This window comes from Phyllostomus discolor, chromosome 1 (assembly GCF_004126475.2).
Source record: "Phyllostomus discolor isolate MPI-MPIP mPhyDis1 chromosome 1, mPhyDis1.pri.v3, whole genome shotgun sequence".
Classification (NCBI taxonomy): Eukaryota; Metazoa; Chordata; class Mammalia; order Chiroptera; family Phyllostomidae; genus Phyllostomus; species Phyllostomus discolor.
In genome coordinates, this window is record NC_040903.2 from 144051167 (window position 1) to 144073802 (window position 22636).

General features: G+C 41.7%; 1 protein-coding gene across 2 annotated transcripts; it reads left to right on the forward strand.

Annotated features, from left to right (window-relative positions):
* Positions 1-848: 848 nt before the first annotated feature.
* On the forward strand, positions 849-20074 carry DAD1 (defender against cell death 1). 2 transcript variants are annotated; one of them, XM_028506588.2, is made up of 3 exons: positions 849-1145; positions 11356-11530; positions 19839-20074. In XM_028506588.2, exons 1-2 carry the CDS (start codon positions 935-937, stop codon positions 11484-11486), a joined length of 342 nt encoding a protein of 113 aa, XP_028362389.1. In that variant the 5' UTR covers positions 849-934; the 3' UTR covers positions 11487-11530; positions 19839-20074. The 2 variants fall into 2 exon arrangements, with proteins under 2 accessions (XP_028362389.1, XP_035886325.1); XM_036030432.1 differs by lacking the exon at positions 11356-11530 and having other exon boundaries at positions 851-1145.
* Positions 20075-22636: the final 2562 nt, after the last annotated feature.

Sequence of the window (22636 nt, forward strand, 5' to 3'; positions counted from 1 at the left end):
ACCGCCGCTAAACTGCGTTTATTTTACTCTATGCAAGTTAATCAGTTGTCCCCGCCACCTTCCCCCACTCCCCCCCACTCTCCGGCCACCTGGGTTCATTCTCTCTCCCATCACCTACTCTTTTACGACTGTAATGATTTCGCCGGGAAGTACTTAAAACTTAGACAACGTGAGCCCCGAGAAGGTGCCCAATAAATGTTTGCTGAATGAATGCCTGTGGGCTTAGGTTCTATCTCGCTTACTTGTAAGCAACCTCCGGGCCGGATCCTAAGCCCTCAGAGCCCTGTAGATGTCAAGCTCGGTCCCTCCCTACGCACCGCACCTTCCTTCTCCAATAACTACTTTTAAACTAGAGCCTGCGCATTGATTCGCCGCAGCGGTTTTCACTACGGGTGAACTAACCTAACTTGCTCTAAAGATCGGGGACAGGCATTTACTGTAACGACCCTTAACTGAGTTAGGGCCGAGCTGGCACTGAACCTGTGGGAGCGCCAGGCTTCGATTCAAAAGAGAACCAGTTAATCTTTGAGGACGTGGGTGGATCAGAGAAAGACGGAACCCTTAAGTAGCTACGCGGTCCGCGGTAAAACCTCTCCTCTTCTTCCTTCTACAGTTCCTTGTTGCCAGAGCAACTGTGAGCGTCACTAACGTGACAGCAGTAATAGCACAGAAAAAGTACACGTCTCCAGCCTGCCAGAAATCCAGTGCGCAGGCGCATTAGCATTTTTTGGTCGTCGTTCTCCTGTACACGTATTGTGCGTCTGCGCATTAGTTGTTTCGCGCTTTGGCCCACCTCTACGCCTGTGCAAATTGGCCAATCAGGGAGGGCGGAGCTGGGTTACCGGAGTGCGCAGGCGCAAACGCTACATCCGTTTTGGTGGTCAAGTTCTCTGGGAGTTAGCGGAGCTCAGGTTGGCGTATCTGGTTTGTAGCCATGTCGGCCTCAGTTATGTCGGTCGTCTCGCGGTTCTTAGAAGAGTACTTGAGCACCACTCCTCAGCGTCTGAAGTTGCTGGACGCGTACCTCCTGTATATACTCCTGACTGGGGCGCTGCAGTTCGGTTATTGTCTCCTCGTGGGGACCTTCCCCTTCAACTCTTTCCTCTCGGGCTTCATCTCTTGTGTGGGGAGCTTCATCCTAGCGGGTAATGATTCTATAAGTAATCGCAGTAATAATGTGTTACTTAGATGCGCTGCGTTTATGCTCACAATGCTCTTTATATCAGATCACCCCCTCGTGAAGTTATGAGGGGAGCCTGCATTGACCTCTTTTTGTGAATAGGGACATTGAGGCTCCGAAAGGTTGTCACATACCAAATACCAAACAACCGCCTAGAAGATAAAGTTAAATCTATAAAGAAACTACCTTAATGTTGCTGCTCAACCTGGAGATCCGCTTCACTTCATATTGGTCCAGGGAAAACGCCAATTCCAACTTTCACTTTAACACCCTTTGGAAGTTGGTAGACTTTTAAAATGGAAAACCCAACTCAGAAGCATCTCTTTCACCTTGGACCAATCATTACTAACCTCCGGTGAAACGTTTCAATGAATAGTGTAAGAATTATAAATATGGAGCTTTGCTTGTTGAATCATCCTTTGTTTGATTGACTTTTAGCTGTTTTTACTTATTTCTTGTGGATGAAGATGTTATTTCATTATCCTGAACAAAGTTTCTATTCACATAGTCCTGTTTTAGCTGCATTATCCTTTCTGATTCTCAGCATTTGATACACTGGAGACTGCCATATTTAACGAAAGCCGATTATTCCCATAGATTTTTGCCAAAAAATCTGACCTTCCTCAACAGGGATTCGATGAATACTGAGTCAGTTGAGTCAGGGAGTGTTGGCCAGTCCATTTTATATTTTATAAGTGGCCACTATGTGGATCTTGCCAGTCACTGGTATAGCTTGTTCTGTGAATTTAAAAACATGCCAGGATTTATGTTTTTTTTTCAGCATGACCATTGTCATTCAGGCTAGCAATTGTATTTTGAATCTAATCACATTGGTCCACCAAAAGCTGTGGGGATATGTAACAGGGTGCAACCAAGAGGAAAGCCCCAAATAGGGATTTGGAATGAGGTCCAGACCTCAAGGTGTCCAGGAAATATTGGAAAGATACATAGGATATCCTCACCCCTTCCCCCCACAGGTGAGACTTGGGGGAAGGGACACACGGAGCGGGAACGTGCAGAGCTGTTTTGTATAGCCACTGTTTTGCAGTTAACCTCTGGCATGGTCATTTAACATATCTATAACCTTGAACTGGTTTCATAGATACGTTGAATAGCTGTGGCCATTCTTTGAGCCAGGGAGATGGAATGGACTTCCACCCAAGATGTAACTGGGGAGCAGCTCCCTTTGATTACAGTGCCTGGGTGAGAGCTTGGAGAAGATTGGCTCCATGACATGGGGTCACACCTGCCCAGACTCACGATGGCAGCCCAGTAAACTTGGAATAATACAGGAATGCTGGCAGGTGTAACTGATTGTAGGAGTCAGAAATGGGGGTGCAGACGAAGGTTGGTGTGAGGATTTAAACAGACTCGGCAGCCATGTGGGGAGAGAACCATTCAGTTTTGGCAGAGTGGGGACCCCCGCAGCTTTGGCGGGGAGAGAACCACGTGGCTTTGGGGTGATCCCTTTTGCCACGTGGCTTAGGAAGCAGGAGAGACTTTGCCTGGAAGAAAAGGGGTGAAAGGACTCTTGCTGGTGGGCCATGAGAAGGTGCCATATGGCTTTGGATTAGCTGGAGATCCTGGTGGCGACACAGCTGATGGTGCCGGGAGCCTGAATCACTGACTTCTACTTTTTTTCCTGAAATATGGTACCCCAGATTAGGGCAGGGGGAGAAGGAAGGACTGTGTGCATCTGTGGGTATCCTAAAGGACTTTAATATTTTAATGAAGACATTAGGTCACTACTTTAAGTTTGTATAGCTTTAAAGAAACATTTCCTTTTCACAAATCTCTGGCATTGAGAGATGTCTTTCCTTTGGCGGCGGGCATAGTGAACCTAGTGGGGGATCCTTTCAGAAATAGTAAATCGTACCCCCCCCCTTGGCCCTGGTCTGTAACAGATACATCAAGTATGTGTTTCCTGTCCAACATTAGTTTATAGCCTGGTTGGGACACTGACAAAATATAGCTGTAAAATGATCTGGAGACTTCATTTACAGTAGAGACTTCATTACAGCTTTAAATTATGGGTGTATTGAATGCTTTATATGCACTCAAATTGCTAGTTCAGACTCAGATACACTACCTTCTTTATTTCTCAGAACTTAAAATAAACCTAAGGACTTGATGACTTGTGAACTAGCCTGTTGATCGGATGGGTATTTCATTATCTTTGAATTTCGACTTAGATGACCAAGAGCCTTTTTTCTGAGGCAGCATTTTGGCCTTCAGGAGTTGATACGGTGCCATCTTCAGATGCACCAGACACCCTCCTCTCTTTGCTAAAGGCTCTCCTTCCCCTTCCCCAATACTGTTCACACAGGAAATTTCTATTAGTCAGACAGGAAAAGGAATCCTGAGAAGCTGTGCTCAAATCTGACTTTAAAAATAGAAGACATCTCCATACTGAAATCACTCTGGCTTCATCAGCTTCTAGGGTTAAAATGATGCCTCAGGGCTATGTGGAAGCCTGTGGTACGCTGAAGAGTGGGTGTGGACTAGAGTTGTAGGTTATTAGTGTGTTAAAACCAATTTTTTAAGCAGAAAACTTTTCCTTATGCCAAGTCCTGTTTTTGAGGCTGTTGTGGCTAAAGGAGAGTTGACAGATTCCCTTCCCTCCTCTCTAATGAGAGAGAGGTCCATGGATCGAGGACAAGGCCAACAGTGAAGTCTACTTAGGGGGATGGGGATATCCAAAGCTGTTAGATAACAGGTAATTGGGCCAGAGAATGAAAGTACCTTTAGGAAAAGAAAGGATTCATGACGATGACAGATGACAGCTTGTTGTTACCACAGAAGGGTATCATTTACATTTCTTTTGACAGTATTGACCTTACTCCCTGTCATTTGTTAGCCCAGGAGACTAGTTTTAAGGGGAAATTTGTATTTGAAGTTTATCCTTTGTTCTGATTGTTGGGAAGGGAAGCCTTGTACCTATTTATGGTGCTGGAGATTCTAACTTCCCTGTGGTGTGTTTCCTGTTAGAAGAGAAGGGAGAAGGCCAGTTTGGCTGAGAAAGGAAATTGTGGGAGATGTTGATTGACCCTCCTGCATGCTAGAGCTTTGAGTGTCAGGCCAAGGAATTTGAATTATTATACTGTAGGTAATAGGAAAGCATCTGAGGGTTTTTTGTTTTTTTTTTTTTTTTAATTTGAGTAAGGGAGAGACTTTTTTCTTTTTTTTTTTTAATTGTTATTCAATTACAGTTATCTCCATTCCCCACACCCCTGCCCTGTTACTTTCCCACTGCCCTACCCTCCACATCAAACATTCAGTCCTTCTTCCCTGTTTTCTTCCATGTGTCCTTTATACATGGAGGACTTGACCCTTCCCCTTCTTTCCCCTGTTATCCTCTTCCCCCCTCCCCTCTGGTTACTGCCAGTTTGTTCTTTATTTCCATGTCTCTGGTTCCATTTTGCTCATTTGTTTTGTTGATTAGGTCCCACTTATGGGTGAGATCATGATATTTGTCTTTCACTGCCTGGCTGATTTCACTTAGCATAATGCTCTCCAGTTCCACCCATGCTGTCACGAAGGGTAGGGATTCTTCTTTCTTTCTGCTGTGTAGTGTTCCATTGTGTAAATGTACCACAGTTTTTTGATCCATTCATTTACTGATGGGCACTTAGTTTGTTTCTAGCACTTGGCAATTGTAAATCACACTGCTGTGAACATTGGGGTGCATAGGTTCTTTTGAATTGGTGTTTCAGGATTCTTAGGGTATAATCCCAGCAGTGGAATTGCTGAGTCAAAAGGCAGATCCATTTTTAGTTTTCTGAGGAAATTCCATAGTGTTTTCCACAGTGGCTGTACCAGTCTGCATTCGCACCCACAGTGCACTAGGGTTCCCTTTTCTCTACAACCTCACCAGCAGTTGTTTGTTGATTTGCTTATGATGGTCATCCTTACCGGTGTGAAATGATACCTCATTGTGGTTTTAATTTGCATCTCACTGATGGCTAGTGATGCTGAGCATCCTTTCATATGTCTCTGGGCCCTCTGTATATCCTACTTGGAGAAGTGTCTGTTTGGGTCCTTTGCCCATTTTTTAATTGGGTTGTTTGTCTTTCTGGGATGGAGCCATGTGAGTTCTTTATATATTTTGGTGTTCAAACCCTTGGAGGTATCATTGGCAAATACATTTTCCCATACAGTTGGTTCTGAGAAAGGGAGAGAGACTGAAAGTTGGTGTTAGCATATAGGATCACTTGGAGGGAAAAGTTCTTTAGTGTGGTTCCCTGATTTCTTTTCGGCAGTCTTTTTCTCTTCCATTCTTTTTGGATGTGTTTATTTAGTTAGCATTTGCAAGTATTCTTTGAAAATTAATCAATACATTTTAAATCCGCATAGAATGCTACCACACTTTTAAAAAGACTGGTATTATTTGGGCCTGATGAAAATGGTCTGTTTTCTTCTATGCCCTTATGCCTTGGAGACTTACCCATTGTTTCAAGAAGGAGTCAGAAATTTTCTAGAAAATTGCCATTGCGAAATTTTTTTTGACCAGTGTACAGTGTAGTAGGCATTGAAAGGAAGACAGAGATAGAATATATTTTTCTTCACTACAGATTTCAAACATCCTCAGCAGTTGACTGTTTATCTTGTGGTTAGATACCTCTAGAGGAGGACATCTGTCCCTTTTTCAGACTAACATTCCAGGGTTGGCAGGCCTTCTGCTTTCCTTTTTTACCTAACCGAAATCCCTCTTTCTGCTCATTTAAAGTGTTGCGTAGGGGGGATAAATGGAAAACATTAAGACTGTCCTTAAAATAAGTCTGATCTTGAAATAATCTTTAAAGTTAATTTCACAACTTTGGTCTATTCTGTTCTCTAATCTATATGAAGCAATTTTGGATTAAAAAAATAGTTTTGTTTCCCCCTAGTTTACAAATACAAAAGCAGTTTGATTTTAAAGGCAAGGAGGCCTAATCCAGAATGTTTTGTGGAAGTAGCCTGGCTATGTGGACTGGAGGCCAGCATTTTTTTTTTTAATTATCCATCAGCTTTATGGGCCTTTATATTATCTCTCATAACTGATATACAAAAGATTGAAGTTTGCCAACCTTGTGCCTGAGAGTACTCTAAATCAGTTTTAGATCTGTCGCTACCTCCTCATGCTCAGTTGACACAGGCATGTGGTCAGACTACTGTAAGCTTTTGCACTGATCTCCCAGCCTCCAGTCCATCTCCCACCATATTTGCAGGCTTGTTTTGACTTGCAAATCTGATTGTGTGGTTCCCAAAGAAAAATCACAATTTTTTTGCATGGTATATGGGTTTTGTCATAAGGTGGTACTGTTCATACCTCCACTTCATCTCTTGTCTTTGCCTACTCTACTTTATCCTCCAGCATTACTGAGTTAACTTGTTATTCCCTGAACATCTCAAGCTATTTTACCTTTGTTTGACTGTCTGGAAAATTCCTTCACTTCTTAGACATTTCAGCTCAAGTGTTACTTCCCTTTGGAATCCTTCTCTGACTCACCCAGCATAGATGTCTTTTCTTCTATATTCGTATTTTGCTGTGTGTGTGTGTGTGTGTGTATGTGTGTGTGTGAGAGAGAGAGAGAGAGAGAGAGAGAGAGAATATTACATAGATAGATGGCACTTTGATACTGTTTTGTTTGCATGTCCATCTTCCCTCTGAAAGTGAGCCCCTCTTGATGGTAGGAGCTGTCTATCCATCTCTGCATCTTCAGTGCTTATCACTATATATGTTAAGTTGTGAGCATGCCCATAGTAATTCAAGAAACACTGAGTAATTATGTGCCAGGTTCTCTGCCAAGAAACTGAGGATTCAACTGAGAAACACAACTGATATATATATATATATATATATATATATATATATATATATATATATATATAATTTTTTTAAGAGAGGGGAAGGGAAGGAGAAAGAGAGGGAAACATTAATGTGTAGTTGCCTCTCATCTGCTCCCCGCTGGGGACCTGGCCTGCAACCCAGGCATGTGCTCTGACTGGGAATCAAACCAGCGACCGTTTGTTTCATAAGCTGGTGCACAATCCATTGAGCTACACCACCCAGGGCATGGTCTCTATTCTTATGATGTTTATAATATAGTGGGAGATACAGACAAGTAAATATGGATATAGTGCTGTGGTGGATAAGTATTGGTGCACATAGGAACACAAAGGGGCACTCAGTTCTGCCCAGTAGCCCTATATACTTCCCTGATATGTTTGCTTTTCTAAAATATGCTTTATAAGTTTTCTCTTCACTCTCTTCTATATTTCCTCTTTTCCTTTATTCTCAGTTGGTGATCTTGCTTTATTTTTTCACTAGAAAAGGAGACAGGAATCCTGTCATCTTCCCACCAAGGCATCAGGAGCCCACCTGCACTCTTACCCTGACTCTTTGACTGACTTCCCATGGTGGTGGATGATGTGTCCCTTTCTGATCAAAGGCCAGCTCCTTCCCTTGTACAGAGGATCCAGTCTTCTTGCTCACTCAGGACTCTGCTTCTGCAGTCATCCTTCCATTCTGTGTCATGAATTTCTCTATATTTTTGTCATACAAACATGCTCTAATATTGTTTAATTAAAAAAAAATTTCATTTGACCCCGGGTGCCCCTCCTGCTCTCATTCCATTTTTTTTCTCCATCATCACAGAATCCTAGAAAGAATAGTTTAGTTGCCATTTCTTATTTTCCATTCATTCCTTAACCACCTCTTGGTGGTGGTCTTTTTCCATCAAGTGAATCTACTCTTGCCAGATCTAACGGCCATCTCCCTCCCCTTACCTGAATGCTCGGCATTGTTTAACATTTAACATAGTTGGCTGCTTCCGTCTGTGTGGAGTAGTTTCTTCTCGAAGCTGTTACTGAGCTACACTTATCTTGTTCCTTCTCACCACATTGGTCTTTCCTTCCTACTGTTTGTGCTGAGTGCTTCTCTGTTGGAGGGCATGGTTCTTGACACCTTCTCTTCTCTGTATTTTGTTGTATAGGTGAATTTAAATAATGTCTGTATAACTACAACTACCACATTTATATTTTAAGTTCTGACCTGTTCCCTGAATTTTAAATCAGTAAATCCAGTTGCCCACTTGACATCTCTACTTGATGTCTGAAATGCAACTCCAGACTAAACCTTCCCACCCAGCCACCCCGCTCTTGCCTTTGATCACTGTAGTCTGGTCGGTCTTACCTGTTATACCAAGAACATGTCAGAATTGTTCTTGCCCCCTGGAATGCTCTATCCCCAGATCTTTGCATAGTTGGCTCCTGTCTTTCAAATTTTGGTCTTAAATAGCACCTTCTTGGAGAGGTTTGTGACCGCCAGATAAAAAAATAAATATCCAGTAGCTTCCCAGTCACTCTGTTGTTACCTTGTTTTATTTTCTCTGTAGCACATATTACTACATGATATTTCCTTGTTTATTTGTTTATTTATTTATTGTGTTTCTCCCCACTGGAGTGTAAGTTCCTTGAGCCAGACTCTCTGGTTCTGTGTCATATTCTTAGCACCTGGGACAATGTGTGACATAATAGATGCCCATTTAATATTTTGCTGAATGAATACACACTTAAGGAACATTTAGGTTAAATTAAAACAGCTAAAGTGGAGAAGCTGCCTCAGGAGGTGAAAGTTTCCAACTTTGGAAGGGAAAGTTTCCACTTGGTCAGGGAAAGACTAAAGGATCATTGGTGGAGGAGCTTTTCAAACAGGCATGCTTTGCCTTTCGTGTACCCCAGTGCATCTGAGGGGTATGACATACATCTCTGTAGACTCTAGAAGGTTTGTGATTCTCCACTGGGCGTGGCTTATCAGATTCTGGAATGGTGAGCATACTTTGGAAAGATTCCCAGGTGATTTATGCAGCCTCCCCCCAGCACACCCACCCCTAACACTTCTTGGGTGTTTTATGCCTAAACGGAGTGTTGATCTTTATGACCTCTAGGGTCCTTTGCATCTCAGCAGGACAATGACCCGTGTTGTCATCACAGTAACTGGGGTTACTGTGATACTGATAATGATAACACATCAGTTTATTGTTTTACTACCTCCTTGGGGAGCTTCTCTTTTTGTTCCCTCATGTTTCCTGAAACTGCACCCTGTCCTCCACCCCAATAGCCACTATTAATAGTTTGCTGTCTATTTCTCCAGATTTTCCTTGAGTCCAACTAAAATAAATGAGAAAATAATTCTCTGTATCTCCACACAAACACACATTTTTAAAATGGAGGGATATAGAATGGAATAATTTTTTTGCTTTGTTCTATGTAATATGTCTTGGATATCTTTACTGTCAGCCTAGAGACATTTAAATCATTTTTTTGAATGATTGCATGGATTTCATGCCTGTATGTAGTATAATTTATTTAAATAATCCCCTTGATGACATTTGAACTTTTTCATTTTTTTCAACTTTACAAACATGCTGTTAAAATGTCATTGTTCTGTAAGATAAATTCCTTAGTCAAAAGTTACAAACATTTTAAATGTTAATAGATATTGCTTGATGCTGTCTAAAATGCATGAACCAGTCTGTACTCCATCCACAGCAGGATTTTAATCGGTTGCCCTTGCTTCAGTCAGTGTCCTTCATATTTCGAAGCATCGAGGTGCTTGAAAACATCAGTGGTGCTCTACAGTGTTTACTTGTTTATGCATAATGAAAACCGTTGCCACGGTGATGGGCTGTGGAGAAGTCTGGTAGTTTTCTGACCTTTGGGTTAGATCTCAGTTTGTTTCCTTTTCTTGGTTAGTGATGGGATGGATGCTAGCCTGGAGCAAATTTGGGTTTTCTTACACAGTGTGATTGTATATCATGGGCATAAAGATATTGTGGGAAAGTGTATTCCGGAAGCACACTTTTCATGTCAAACGGTGACTGGGGCTAATGTATCAGGTTGGAATCTTCGAGGGTGTAGAATGTGGCAGTGGAGAGCTCTCTGTCAAAGTTAATGTAGCTTAGGTCTTTTGCCTTTTTTTTTGAGATGAGCAGCTAGTAGAACTTTGAGATCAAAGATTTTCTACAATTGTGAGGTCCTTACAGATAAGCATCTTACATTTATAATCTCTGCTATCTAATATATACAGTCTGTTGAAAATTAGTTTTATAGCTTTGTGTCATTCAATCCAGCCCCTTTGTTACTGCCTCAACTACTTTCCAATCTAGGCATAATTATAAACTTAGGTGATAAGGGAGTTCTAAAGATTTTTTGGTTAGATATATAATTTTTCTGAGTAAGCCTTTCGTTTTTAGCCTAACTCTGAGAGGTTGTATTTTTTCCTCTAACAAAGAAGAGCATAAAACTTATGCTCCCCCCCAGTTTAAGTGCACACCGTGATGAGTTTTAAACTCACCTGTCTAGTTGCCACCCAGATCACGATCCAGAGCATGACCAGCACCCCAGAGGCCTGTACCTCGCGCCTTGCTAGTCACCCCTCCTGTGAAAAATAGCCACTCTCCTGGCCTGGCCTTTGTTACCGTGGGTTGGTTTCACCTCATTTTACGTTTAGGTCAGTGTAATTCCACAGCATCTATTTTTCGTGCCTGGATCGTGTTGTTCAACGTTATATTTGTGGAATTTATCCATGTTGTGAAGTTCTTTTGTTTTTTTGTTTGCTGATTCCCCCCAGTTTTGTGACATACATCTCTGTATAAGTTTAAGGCGTACAACAGGATGGTCTTATTTACATATATTGTGAAAGGGTTACCACAACAGGTTCAGTTAACATTTATCTGCCCATAAAGATACAATAAAAAGATAAAAAGGGAAAAAATTTTCTTCTTGTGATTAGAACTCATGGGATTTACTCGCTGAACAACTTTGCTGTATAGCATGTAACAGTGTTAGAATAATCACCGTGCTGTACATTACATTCCTACCACGTCTTTATTTTATAACTGGAAATCTGTACCTTTTTACCACCTTCCTCCATTTCCCCTGCCCCCTTCATTGCTGTATAGTGTTCTGTTGTGCACATGCTGTAACTTGTCCCTGTTATTGTTGATAGATATTTACACTCTTTCCAGTTTGGGGCTGTCACGGGTTTCATTCCTGTGCATGCCTTTGATGCGTTTATGCATCATTTCTGTTAGAGTGGAATTGCTGCGTCATAGGGTATGTGTGAGTTGATTAATAGTCATATTTGTTTTATACTTCTAGATAATAACTTTTGTGTTTTGTTTCTTATACAGTTTGTCTGAGAATACAGATCAACCCACAGAACAAAGCGGATTTCCAAGGCATCTCCCCGGAGCGAGCCTTTGCTGATTTTCTCTTTGCCAGCACCATCCTACACCTTGTTGTCATGAACTTCGTTGGCTGACTCATTCCTGCTTGCTTAATTGAGGAGTGGGAGACTATTAGAATGTAAGTAGGGATCATAGCCTTTGCCCCACCATGTTGATTTTAGAAATGGAGATTGTATGGGCCTGGTTTTGATTGTGGTTGGCAAGGTTCCCATATTGCTGATAAGACATTTGCAGAATTTTTCATCAGTCTGCAAAGTATGCATTAATATCATCATGATTCTATCATCATGATTCATCAGTGCTGCTGCTCTTGGTCATTGACTTCTCTTCTCACTGTTCTGCAAATCATTAAGATAACAGAAAATGGGAGTTTGCCTGTAGCTAATACATAAATTTCTGCACCAGTAGCTCCATGAAAATAACTCTGAGATCTTGGAAGAGACAAAAATTGTAGGTTTTACTTTTAGATTTGCCTTACAATTTTTTCTGATTTTGATCTTTGATGGCTTTAAATATTGGGCCATTGTCTCCATAGTACCTAGCATAGTGCTTACACCTGACAGATGTCCAGTATGTGCTGAATGAATGACTGTGGCCATTTGCTAATATGCGTGCTAAAGGAAAAATAAAAGGGGAAATTGGATGAGCTTGGGAGAACACTTTAGAATATAGTATGAGATGCCAGTTGTTTTATTTGCTATTATTTTCCTTTTTTAGCAGTTCTCTTTTCTTTTTCTTTTTTTTAAAGAATAAATTAAAAAAATTCTCATCTGAGGATATGCTTATTGATTTTTGGAGAGAGAGGAAGGGGGTGGGGAAGGGGGAGAGATGAGAGAGAGAGAGAGAGAGAGAGAGAAAGAGAGGAACACCGATGTGAGAAACATTGATCGGTTGCCTCCCGTATGCACACGACCTTTTGGTGTATGGGATAATGCTCCAACCACCTAAGCCACTTGGCCAGGGCAGAGCTCTTTTTTTCTAAATAAACTCTGATACAGATTCTCTGTATATAAAACAGCATTGGAGCTGGAGTTGTTTTCATTGACAAGTTGAAGAGTCCTCTTCACTTGGACTCTCCTTTGTGTGTGGTGTGCCTTCCTCTCTATCCCACCCTTCCAAGCGGAATCTGAAAGCTCTAAGAAGTGTATCACTACTTTCCAAACTCAATATAGCAACACTTATTTTATATATAAGAATACAGAGGTCCAGCCCTGGCTGGTGTAGCTCAGTGGATTGAATGTCAGCCTGTGAACCAAAGGATCGCTGGTTCAATTCCTAGTCAGGGCACATGCCTGGGTTGCAGGCCAGGACCCCAGTTGGGGACGCACGAGAGGCAGCCACACATTGATGTTTCCTTCCCTCTCTTTCTCCATCCCTTCCCCTCTCTCCATAAAGTACATAAATAAAATCTTTAAAAAAAGGAAAAAAAGAAAACAGAGGTCCAGAGTAATCCAGTGGCCTTCCCTGGCCATAACTAGTTGCAGATCAGTGCCTTAGTCCAGTGGTGCTCTTGGTCTAGTGCTGTGCCAGCACCCCACGTAGTTTACTGATGAATGAGTGCACTCTTTTCTTTGCTTTTTCACTACAAAATTTAGTGTTGTTGTATTTACTGGGTGGTAGAGAAAAGAGAACCTTAGGAAATGTTATGATATTGGAGGGAAGAATATTCCAGGATCAACTTTTTTCTGTTACCAGAAAAGCTATCATTTCTGTGCTGATCAGAAATCCAACACAAAAGTTAGAGGAGCCGTGTACTAGTTTGGTCAAAAAGTCCCTGTTTTTTTTTTTTTTTTGTAAAATGAAAGACACATTTTTCATTTTTACCAGTAATTTTATTGATTTGGATATTTTGAGTATGTTGGCTATCTCCTGTGTGGTATAACATTGATTGTTCTCAGTTAATGTTTTGATTTGATCGCTGTCAACTTCAGCTGGTCTCCCTGACTGTGGAGCATCGTCCAGCAAGAAATTCCAGGATGAAACTTCGCATACCACTTTTGGCATGTCTGATCAGTCACAGCACCTTCTGCATACAGTGCACAAATCTTTTTTTGCATTGCAGTTGCATTTTTACCTTTCTTGAGATAATAAAGCATAACATGCTGAAAATGTTGCGTATTTTCTTTCATTTTCAATATTAAAATGGCTACACAAAAATTCACCAATTTTGATAAGTTTCTTTTAAATGCACGCTGATGTGACGGCTGTGACAATACAATCTAATGCAGTCGTTTTGAATGAAGTTAAAAGGCAATTAAGCACTAGTGGAGCCATCTTATGGAAAAAACCATAGACTTTTTGGCCAACCCAATACTAAATGAATGCAATAATGTGACAATGACTATATTTCAATTTCTGACATGAATTAATTAGTTACTTATATTACATAGATTCTTTTCATTATTGATATTACCTCAAAAACATTTCTGTTTCATTTTTGATAGTGGTAAGGTGACAGGTTGTTTTTGCACTGAAAAGTTTGGGAACCAGTTTTTATACTATTTTTTTTCCTACTGTTCTAATACAGTTTAACTCTTTGGAGAACTGATCAGGACTTGAGTTGTCCCTCCCCATTCTGCCATTTCTATGTGCCAGTTGATGCCTTATTATTGGAAATAGAAAGAAGAGTAAAATGTGGCTCCTGCGGGGAGAAGGCATGAGACACAGCAGTTAAATACAGCATCGTTCAAGCCACACTGAAGATGGGAACCAGGTGCTGTGGGAGTTGAGAGGGAGCCTCCCACTGTGTGGAAGCAGTAGACAGGGTGTCTGACCAATGATAACTCTTCGAGTGCAGCTGGAAAGCTTACCCACCATCATTGACTTTGCACCTATAAACATCATGAGTAGCTCCTGGGCTTCCTGGTAGTAATTTTGCTGGAAAGGTCTTAAGTCTTCTGATTGCCTTACTCTAGAGTTCTCAAGTTATTTTTTTCTAGATGAGTCATGTGTATGCTTAAGAAAGTGACTGCATAAACATTTCAGGGATGTTTTCTGGGCTCAGAGAGATATCAAATCATGGAGAAGTATTTCCTAGGGCTGTTGTGATTGGAGGAGGACTCTGCTGCAGAGAGCTTAATATTTCAAAATTATGACAAAACAGAGACCAAAAAAAGCAGGCTTAGCAGAAACTGTGACTGCAGACTATTCTAATGACCTAGAGCCACCTGTTCAGTTGGGAATTATGGGCCCAAGGGCCAGCAGAGTCTTCCAATCCCAGACTGCAGTGTCAGATCGTTTATAAAGAGTTCGTTCTCCCTGGGGACTGCCCACAGGGGGCCTTTATTTGACTTCTACTTTCCTGTTCTTAATTTTTAACATACATCTATTTGCCCTTTTAATGTGCCTCTAACTCAGTTCTGTGTGCAGTGAAACACAACACTTAAAGCAGTTTTCAAGTGAATTCTCAATATTTACACCAACTTGGAAGGTGAAACGAAACTGACTGAACATTGCCCGTACTTGCTAGGCACATGGCGAGTTGGATATAAAAGAACAAACACCTGGAGCATGCTGCTCTTGCATGAGTTTGGGGGGAACATTCGAAACCAGCAGATTTGAATATTTAAAAATTTACACACTTTCTATAGTTATTTTCTGTTTTGTTTTTCCATATGTCTTTGTGTAGTTCTTTAAAAAAAAGAAAAGTATGACAGACTCTCTCAGGTGTTCCAAAGGGAATGGAAGAAAAGAGCGACATAGTTTGGGTCACAGTCTGGGAAGGAAATTTCCTGAACTCGGGCCCTGGATCAGAGGGTGAAGGGCAGCGGGCACACAGGTCAGACCTGAGCTTGGAAGTGCACTCAGCCGGCAGAGATAGTTTGGCTAATGCTGGTGTTAAAACCTTGTTCATGTTGCTTTGTTTTTACAATGGAAGCCATCCTCCCACAGGTCTAAAAATTCAGTGTTTAATCCTGGATGGAGCAAGGGGGCCACAGTGCTGGGAGAACATAACTCTCACAAGCAGTACTATTTATAAATATGTAATTACCATTGACTTTTCAAATTAATCAAAGTATAATAATCTAGAGAATTATTTTAGGAAGAGTCTAAATATTCTTTAGGTAACACTGCCACCTAGCGGATTGTGCGTATCATGTACTGAGAGACTGTACTTCAAAGCCTGAGAGAAGTTGAGTTTGGGGAGGAAGCCCCTAAAATCTTTGTGATAAAGCCTACTTTTTTCCAGTCACAGGAGGGCAGCAGAGGTCCAAGTGGCTTTAGATGCTGGGTGGGGATTTCTTTACATTCTGGCCAGAAGTGGGCAGTGTTGAGTTGGGTTCAGAGGGCATGGAGCCTTTCAGTGGCCCAAGGCTCTTGTCACAAAGGAAAGACCTTGCACAGGGCTCACTTCCTTCCCTTGTCTTGTCAGTTCCTGAGTTCCATTTTGGTTTGTTCTAGGACTGTTTTTTGCTTTCAACATGACCTCCTTTAATTTTGGGGGGAGGAGAGATTTAAAAAATTTCATTTTCTCTTTGACATTTAATCATATAGTGAATTAGGTTCAGCCCCCAAATAAGTTCTCAAAAAGGGAACTTTCTACTGGGACATAATCAACAAAAGAAAAAAGCAAATAAAATGTAACCAGAGTCACTGAAATTAAGAACAGTCTAACAATAGGCAGAGGGTGGGGGGGAGGGGACAGTGGGAAGAAGGGTTTTCAGGAACTACTATAAAGGACACATGGACAAAACCAAGGGGGAGGGTAGAAGCAAGGGAGGGAGGTGGGTTTGGAGGGGGTTGGAGAGAGGGGTGGGGAGAAAATACAACTGTAATTGAACAACAATAATAATTTAAATTAAAATAAAAAGAAAGGAATACATTAAAAAAGGAAACTATTCTAAATTTGTAGAACATATTTTGAGCTATACACAGTATGATCTTTCTTCAACCCCTTTTTTCCTCAGAGGGCAAGATTAATCCTTTATGTGTTATTCTTAAAACCTTGAATGTGCTTACTGTATTTACTAAAAAAACCCCACTAATTGATGGCTCTCTAATTGGTGATGACTCTAGCGACTGCGTTGTATTTGTTCCATTTAAAGCTACCAGCGAGAGAGAGAGAATATTGAGTAGATTTGTGTTTATGAAGTTCATTGTTGCTCTGGCTCCCCATCTTACTTTCTCCATTTTTACAACTTGATGTCCTACTCCAAGTCAACTTCGGCCGCATGTTTCACAGGCGCCTCTTCTGGGGCCCTCGGGGGTGCATGGTGCATGTCTCTAATGCTGCACTTACCACGTTGTTATGAAACTTGATTCACTTCCCTGTCTCGCCCACTAAAGGTTGGGACTTCAGGGCTTAGCACTGGCTAGCAGTCACAATGCATGTTTGTTGAATAAGTGTATGCAGAATAAATCACTTTTAACTGCAAGAAAATGCTATATAAAATAGTTGGATTATTAGTTATGTGGATGCTAAGACATGTGGAAAGTGCTATGGAAGAAAGAAGCCAAGGAAAAAATAAACATGAGACTAGGTCGGAAGATGCGCATTGTGGAGTGGACAAATAAGCTTGTCCCTCACCCCGGTTTCCCTTTCTGCGCAGTTAGGGGATTGGCCTGGATGTTCATCAGTTTCTCGCAGCTGTTCAGGCCTCTGATTACTAGCATTCATGATAGTTCCTATTGTGTTTGAGGAGGATTGGACTATTTGTGTAGATCCTCAGTTGGGCTTTGCTCTTTTTTTTTCCCCCTTTCTTCAATTGTTGGCTTCTGGCCATATTATCAGATTCCCATCAGCTATTTGGAGGAAAGTGAAAATGTGCCTCTCTGTATAATAAAATGGGCAGTGTTTATGCAAGACCACCTTTTACGACATTAGACAGTGTTTGTGGACTGTATTATAGTTATCACCAGGCTGGCAGGACCAGCATCCATTCCACGCACACTTCACGCGCAGCCCGTGCCCTGTGCAACCCCCATGGCCCAACCTCGGATGCAGGCAGACAGGCAGCCTCCCCGTTTACATGTGAGGTCGTTAAACCGCGGTGAAATTGAACTCGACTTGTCTAGGCCCTGGAACTAGTAAGTGACTGACTGGGGACTTAACAGACACTTTGACTCAAAAGTTTTATTTCCCTTGTCTGTTATGTTTAGAGACTTTTGGGTAATGTATACATATTGTTAAAAGGTTTTTGTTAAAAATTCTTAACAACTTCTTTACAAATGGAAAAAACAGGAGAGGGTGATAGGAAAGGGTGAAGTCGGGCTGTGTCAGATGTTTCTGCCAAGTCGGTTGTCTCTGCTGTGACCCAGGAGAAAGCCAAGAGAACGGACTCTATCCAGAGAGGGCGACCCTGGACCTTCTGCCGTGTGGAAATGTTCAAAGTCTGCTCATGTGCTTATGAACACTTGAAATGAAGCTAGTGATGGAGGAATTGAATTCTGAATTTTCCTTACTTTTAACTAAGTTTAAGTAGTCGCCTGTGGCTAGTGGCCGTGAGGTTGGACAGATCTGTAAGATGAGAGGGTGAGATGAGCTGATCTCTAAAGCTCCTTTCATTTTTAGAAGTGTGCGACTGTGCCTTCTGAAATTGTAGTGATTGAAATTGAGCTCTGAACCTAGAATTTCCACAGAATGATCTTTGATTCACATTTCATCTAATTTCAGTTTTAATTGGGTGACCAGATGGATTTGAAGGAAAATCAGTATTTGAATATATCTGCTCGGTGCTAGTGTCTGAATAGAGATGGTGCTGGAGTGGAATACAGATTCCAAATAGAAGTGACCCTGTCTGGCATTATCTTTTGTATCTGTACAGGGAGTAATCATTTTTAACAGTTCTTTGTGTAGTGCCTTGCTTTCTTTTAAGATGATTAGAATAGACTGATCAGTGGTGCTGTCTTTTCTGTGTGAGTGAAACAGACAAAGTCGTGCTAACTTTTCTCAGTAGGCTTCTTCCATTTTGAATGTCTTTATATCAGAGGAGGAAACCTTTATCTCTTGGTTAGCAGTGGAAACAATTCTTTTGAGTTGTCGAGTAGTCCAATTTTACTGAGCTAACATTTCAAAGAATCCTAGAATCTGTGCTTTTAGCATACTGCCTGGTAAACACATTTTTGCCTTAAAAGAAGGGAGCAGATCTTTGGAAATAGAATCTTCTGAAAACCATTATCAAAGAGACGAGTCACTTTTGCCTTCTAGATGGACCAGCTCTAATGTCTTAGATTTAAGCGTTTTAATATCATAGAATCTCAAAACTTGACATTTGTACTAAACTAGGATTTCTTTTTATAATTGTGTGTCAAAGCTCTTCTGTGAAATGGCCCTGTTCTCCAGGCCTCTCACACCTTGGCCATTAGAACTGGTGTCATAGTCATTCATAGTGTGTTGCTTTAAGAATTTGGTGGAGTGAAAGGTGAGTTTTAATAGGTCTGTTTGTTCTTGTTTGGCATTGTGGGTACGTTTTGTTCCCTGTTTTTGTTCTCTACACATTTCTCACAATTCCACTGATGTGGGAATGTTCTGCAATTATGTAGCATTTCTCTAAATATCATTGTTAGTGAAATGAAAGCACTCTGGCTAGAAGTCTAAGGTCTTTCTTTTTAAGCTCTGATACTAAAATTCCAGATCAGAACCAAAACACAAAATAAGGTGGTGCCCTTTTACCTACTGGGGTAGCTGCGCTTTTCTGAAAGGTGGTGTTTACCAGCTTTTTTCAAGTCATGACACACAGAAGATTACAGTATTTTTATGGCTTGCTGCAGGAAGATTGGCTCTATGGCTGGAGACTTTGGAGCCCCTGGTCCCGGGGCCTCCTTTCTGACTGCACCCGCATCGGAGCCCTGCTGTCCTGGAGGCACTAGAAAGGAAGCCCAGGTTTGCCGGGCAGGGCCCACCTCACTGCTTCCAGGTCCCAACCTCAAGTCTGGCAGCCATGTGGACACTTCTCGGCGTTACTGTCCACATTCTTTCCCAAGATAAACTTACCTTTAAGGGGAAAAAATATTTCTTCTGTATTTCCTTTGTTAAATCTGAGATTGGGAATTTTTCTTTACTTTTCTGTCTTGAATTCTTTCTTCTTCCATCCCCCACCCCCCACCCCTCCAAACTGGAATTTAGTGCTTTATTACCTTTCTAGACCCAGAGAAGTTCTTTAGGCTAAAGTGCTGCATTCTCATCTCTAAGTGTCGGGCTGAGAGGACAGAGGGACTAACGTAAAGGCTTGAAGCTGATTGATTCTAGAGTGGTGTTAGAACTCCTGTCTGCCGATTCCTAATCAGCTTCACCCTGGTGTGCTGGGAATTCAGATTTGAGTATTAATTTTTATGGGTTATTGTATAAAATGTGTAGTGAAAAATATTTGCTTTATTCTGGTTCTAGCCTGGCTTAAATATTGCTCAGGCTTTGGGGGTACTGTTTGTATCATATGACATTTTAAAAAACCTTGGATGTCTCTTACCTTCCCACTTCTTTCTTTTAGGTTCACTTTTTGATTTCCCCTGGAGAAGAGCTCTGACAGGGCAGCCTGCTGGACACGTGGCTATTCTTCAGATTTACACTCACTGCCAGCTCTGACTCGGTGTGCTGGTGGGGAGCCAGCGAAGCTCCCTCCCTTCCGGGTCTGGACGACTTTGTAACAAGTGTCTACTTACTGACCTCCCTCCCACTGTGTGATCTTTCTGCCTTCCAAATTAAACTCTGTGCCACTCCTTTCTATGCCTCTGGCTCTGTTTTGTTGTTGTTGTTGTTGTTTTATTCTTTATCAGTACCAGAATCTTTTATTCCTTTTATCCTTTGTGCAGAGTTCTTTAGGAGTTGATAACTTGCAGCTGTGAATTTTACTCCACATTTTCATTAAGTGTATTAGAAGTTAATGACAATGACAAAAGGCAGTGCTCACTGCTTTGTCCTTTTCTTGGACCTGGTAATCCTATACTAATCTTTCAGTTGTGACAGGTAGTTCCCTTCTAGGACACAGTGCTTTCCTGGAACTGTGTCATTAAGCACTTTGTTAGAAATTGAACTGTTTGCTTCCACATTTATAATTTATAGCTGTTTTGATATACTTTGTGGTGAAAGGTGATAAATGAGGTTTGTCCAGAAGGTATCCAGCCATGCAATATGAAAAATAGAGACATTTATTGAAGAAGATATAAGAAACATTGTAGATAGGACAGTGATGCCTCAGTCCCCTTCAAAGTAGGCACCTTGGGACCTCACACAGTTCTCCCAATCGCCATCAGCTGTGCTGTCATATTCTTCTGAATCTCATCAACAGTCTGAAATCTCTTTCCTTTCAAAGGTGATTTTAGTTTTGGGAAAAGCCAGAAGTCACGGAGTGCTAAATCTGGGCTGTAGGAGGGCTGAGTCACCTGGGTGACTTGATGTTTTGCAAAAAACTCTGCTGTAGACGTGATGCATGAGCGGGCATGTTGTCATGGTGAAGCTGCCAATCACCAGTTGCCCATAGCTGTGGCCTTCTGAATCATCCAAATAGCTTCTGTAGAGGAATGTTCAGGCTTAACACAAAATCTGATGGAGATTCATTGCTCTACTTGCTCAGTCATTTTGAATGTGACAGCCACACAGTACACATGCTCACTCAACAACATCCACCACCCCCACTGACTAGTTCAGTGAAGTTGTCATTGTTCATGCTTGCACATTCCAGTCTACTCTCCTTGGTTGCCAGGTTACATCGATATCACGCAAACTGTGCTCATTATGTTAACGATGGCTGGACTCTGGACATCCCTCTATGTATCTCTTAGGCAATGTGAACAGAGTACAAGAGAGGGGGTTTGTTTATATGCTTATTTATAGGATACAGTACTCTCTAAACTACTTTCACAAATATTCTCTCATTTTATTCTTGTGATTGATTATCTCAGGGGTTCCAGTCCTCATTAGATGGAGAAATAGAAGCTGAGGTTTGTAACTTGCTCAAGATCAGAGCCGACCCAGCGTGGGTGGAACAGTAGGTCTGCTGGCTAAAGCCTGGGCATATTTCCATGTGTCCTACTACACCCCGTTTCCATCTCGGGTGCTGCGTAGAGGGGATAAGCAAGCCGTGTTGAGAATGCCACTCTTTAAACAGCTGAATGCTGAGCTGACCACTGAGATGAGGAGTTGTGCCTCAGAGGTTTTCCAGCATGGCTGCACAGTAGAATCCTTTGGGGAGTGAAAAATGAATCTCATTGCCCAGGTCACACCCCAGAGCAAGTGAATAAACATCATTGGGGGTGGCAGTTGTACTTTGCACAGCTACCTAGGTGATTCTCACGTGCAGCCAAGTTGGGGAAGCACCCATCTGCCTTCTTGCTACCCCAAATGTAGTCCACTGACCAGCGGTACTGATACTACCTAGGAACTTGGTGGAAAAGGAGACTCAAGTCCAACCCAGACTCTACTGAAGCAGAATCTTTTTTTTTTAAAAAATATTTTATTTATTTATTTTTAGAGAGGGAAGGGAGGGAGAGAGAGAGGGAGAAACATCAATGTGCGGTTGCTGGGGGTTACGGCCTGCAACCCAGGCATGTACCCTGGCTGGGAATCGAACCTGGGACACTTTGGTTCCCAGCCTGCGCTCAATCCACTGAGCTACGCCAGCCAGGGCTAGAATCTTTGTTTTAACATGGTCCCTGGGGAATTCACATGAGTATTAAGGTTTAGGAAGCTCTGGTCTAGAGCAGTGGTTCTCAGATTTTGGTGCATCTCACAGTTCCCTGGGAACTTAGTGAAAAGCTTGGGCTTCTGTGTTTATGAGCTCTCCATGTAAGTGGCATGCAGCTACGTTTGAGAACAGCTCTAGATCAGGAGTGTGTAAACTTTTTCTCCAGTACACGGACATGTTTCTATTCAGTAAAACTATTTACAAAAGCAGACTGTTGGTCACTGGGCCCTGGTTTGCCCTTCTCAGGGGTACTAGTTCCCTAAAATCGTGATTGGTCCAGATATATACAGATATATAGCTTTATATACAGATATATAGCTTTATATACAGATATATAGCTTTATTAAGAGGCTTCTGGATTATTTTTAGTCTACATTGATAAACAGGTATTTTGAATGAAAGAGAGAGATGGGGCAGAGGCTAAATTCCCATTTACTAAATTAGCTCTCGTGTCCGAGGTGAGCTGCCCAAGCCAGGCCCCGGCAGTCAGCAGGACGCCTTCAGCTGTGCTGTGTCCTTTCACCACTTGCAACAGGCAGAAGCTTCCAGACTGCTTTTGGACTCTTGAGTTTAATTTAGTTAAAAGCTCATTACAAGTGACTTTT

Bases quoted from the DNA above. Each gene is read 5' to 3' on its own strand.
- DAD1 (XM_028506588.2), top strand. From the start codon at position 935: ATGTCGGCCTCAGTTATGTCGGTCGTCTCGCGGTTCTTAGAAGAGTAC. The intron at 1,146-11,355 runs GTAATGATTCTA...TTTCTTATACAG, and splicing joins GGGGAGCTTCATCCTAGCGG to TTTGTCTGAGAATACAGATC.